The sequence below is a fragment of the Echinops telfairi genome, unplaced genomic scaffold (genome assembly GCF_000313985.2).
Source record: "Echinops telfairi isolate 266 unplaced genomic scaffold, ASM31398v2 ScPeMD7_2291;HRSCAF=2852, whole genome shotgun sequence".
In the NCBI taxonomy this organism is placed as follows: Eukaryota; Metazoa; Chordata; class Mammalia; order Afrosoricida; family Tenrecidae; genus Echinops; species Echinops telfairi.
In genome coordinates this window covers 8109063-8111717 of record NW_022106189.1, presented here as the reverse complement: position 1 = coordinate 8111717, position 2655 = coordinate 8109063, and the positions used below count along the sequence as shown (strand labels likewise).

General features: G+C 38.0%; 1 protein-coding gene across 1 annotated transcript in view; it reads left to right on the top strand.

The window, feature by feature from the left end:
- The window catches only part of DNAJA2 (DnaJ heat shock protein family (Hsp40) member A2), an 18719-nt gene extending 16425 nt beyond the window's left edge, over positions 1–2294 (top strand). The window contains exon 9 of the mRNA XM_004704698.2: positions 1496–2294. Coding sequence (XP_004704755.1) covers positions 1496–1687 — 192 coding nt within the window. The 3' untranslated portion in view covers positions 1688–2294. The remainder of the gene's footprint in view (positions 1–1495) is intronic.
- Positions 2295–2655: the final 361 nt, after the last annotated feature.

The following is a 2655-nucleotide window of genomic DNA, read 5'->3' as shown; positions in this document are numbered from 1 at the left end:
CCCACCATGTCAGCTGATCGTTGTTCTGTGCAGGCTGGCTTGACTAGTGTGTTGTAGTTGGAAGATCTCAAAACTGTTTAAATGTTGACAACGAATTTTGTTTTTTTAGTCAAAAAATTGTATTCCGCATTTTTTTCACTTCTTTTTACAGCCATCGCCAGTGTCTTTATTTCCAAAATTTTCATCATCCTTAATCAAAATTGGTACCCCTTAAGCAGTGTACCTCCTCCCATTCAACCTAGTAATCACTATTAAACTATCATGTCTATGTTTTCCTATATCAGATAAGTAAGTGGGATCATATAATATTTGTTCTTTTGTGTCAGATTTCGTTTCCTCAGCATACTGATTTTTTGGGGGTTCACATCCATGTTATAGCATGTTTCAGGACTTCATTTCTCTTTGTCCGTTATATGTATAGTACACGTTTCTTTCCCCAAACCTTTTTAGCTAATCCATTCCATAGTTTAGTAATATCAAGCAGTGTTGTACAATCGCTACCACAATCAGTTTCAATATATTTTCTTCCTTCTTGAACTCCTCTATATTAACTCTACCCCCCTACCTTTCAGGAACCCTTATTTTAGTTAGTGTCTCTCTAGATTGACCTATCCTGAGTTTCATTTACCAAAAAAACACCCAAAAATAACAATCAAGAAGGCTACCAACAATGACAAAATACCCAGAAAAAGTCACAGAAAATATTTAAAAACCAGATCAAACACAAAGTATATCATAAGGGAGATCAAATGGCATAGTTTTACCAATCAAGTCAGAGTTAACATTTGAATCTACCATAGTTGTTCTCTCCAGTACACTCTGCCTGATAGCCAGGTTAGTCTATCCCTCAATGATGATCAGAGGGAAATCAACCGAGGCTTATTTCCTGTGTAGATCCTGCAAATGCATTTTGGGCTTGTGTTTCCATCCATAGCCTCTGCACAGCACCAACTCACAATTTAAGTTCTGCTACTCTTCCCTCCTTTGGATTTGGGTTATATAGTTTACAATCCTTGGATCACGGTGTTGGTGTACTTCTTCACGTGGGCTTAGTTGATGTCCAGAAAGAGCACATTCCCTCCTCCGACTGTTGTAAATAACGCTGCATCCTTTTACAACCTCACTTAGCAATGAATGAGAGTTCCAATTTTTCACCATCTTCATCAAGACCCTTTATTTCAGATATTAACTAGTCTAAAGAGAATAAAAAGTGGTATCTCATTGTGTTTTTATGTTGCAAATGCAACATCACTGAGGAGCCCTAGTGATGTTCTAGGTTAAGTGTTAAAGGTTGACTGCTAACTTTAAAGTCGGTGGTTCACACTCAGCAGTTACCTTTTGGGTGAACAGTGAGGCTGAATGCTTCTGTAAAGATTTGCACTTCAGACACCCCATGGAGCTGTTCTCTGTTCTGTCGGGTTGTGAGTCATACTCTAAAAGGAAAGCTGATGAAATTATCTTACAGCTAACCTGGATTTTGTTTATTTTAATGAAGGAACTAGAAGATCTTCTACCATCTAGACCAGACGTTCCTAACGTAATTGGAGACACCGAGGAGGTAGAGCTTCAAGAATTTGATAGCACTCGGGGCTCGGGAGGTGGTCAGAGGCGTGAAGCCTATAATGATAGCTCCGATGAGGAAAGCAGCAGTCACCATGGACCTGGAGTACAGTGTGCCCATCAGTAAACTGCAAACAAATGCACAGGTGGATTTTATTTCCACGTTTACCTGATTTGTTTTCAGCGATCTAGCTGGAGTGTCTGATCAATCCAGATGAACTGATGGACATCTGTTGGTCTATGTGTAACTTTTAAAATTGGTATAGTATCTACAGAGTGTATAATTTAAACTAACCACAAGCTTTACATCTTCAATTCGACTGTTCTGTAGCAGAATAAAGCACTTGAAAGGAAACAAGACTCCTTTCATACCTGGGTTATACGTTTCTGATAATCTGTGCTTGATTTTTTTCCCCCCAGTTTTGTGTAGAATTTATGTTTCATATTTTAAAGTCAAATCCCACATTGTAAAAGTTTGTGTACAATTTGTCTTGAAGCTTTGTGTTTGGCTGCACCTGCATAAGCTGCTACAAATAGAATAAAGAATTTCATAGCCTGTATCTATCGTTTAGATGCATGGAAAATGGGCTTTGCACACGGTGGGTTTGGAGCTGACTGGGAACAGTGGGGAAAATTACATTAGCTGTGGTTGTAAAGTTTTGATTTCTTTTTTCTAAGCCATTTTGTGAAAGGTTTCTGGAACTCGATAATAAAAAGCAGTTGGTGTAAATTAATTTTTTGTGTCACATTTTTAGAACAGATTTTGAACTGTCAAATGTAATACTTAAAAACTGGATAATGTTTCCTTGGTTCTGGTTCTTAAATAGCCTCTTAGAAGCCCATTGACCTGATTTCTTAAGCACTTGCCCATTTGATAAGCTTAAAAGACAAAAAGGATATATTTTTTAATGTTGATAGGAACAGGTTTTATTGGCTTTGATTGATGCTAAGTTACGTCACTCCTAAATTATCCTGAGCTTTGGGGCCAAGCTAACGTAGGCCTCTGGGTCTCCACCACCTTAAGGTAACAGCAAATCAATAGTAGAACCATGTCTGTATAGAACCTACTTAAGATGCTCTGTGTTCATTAAATGT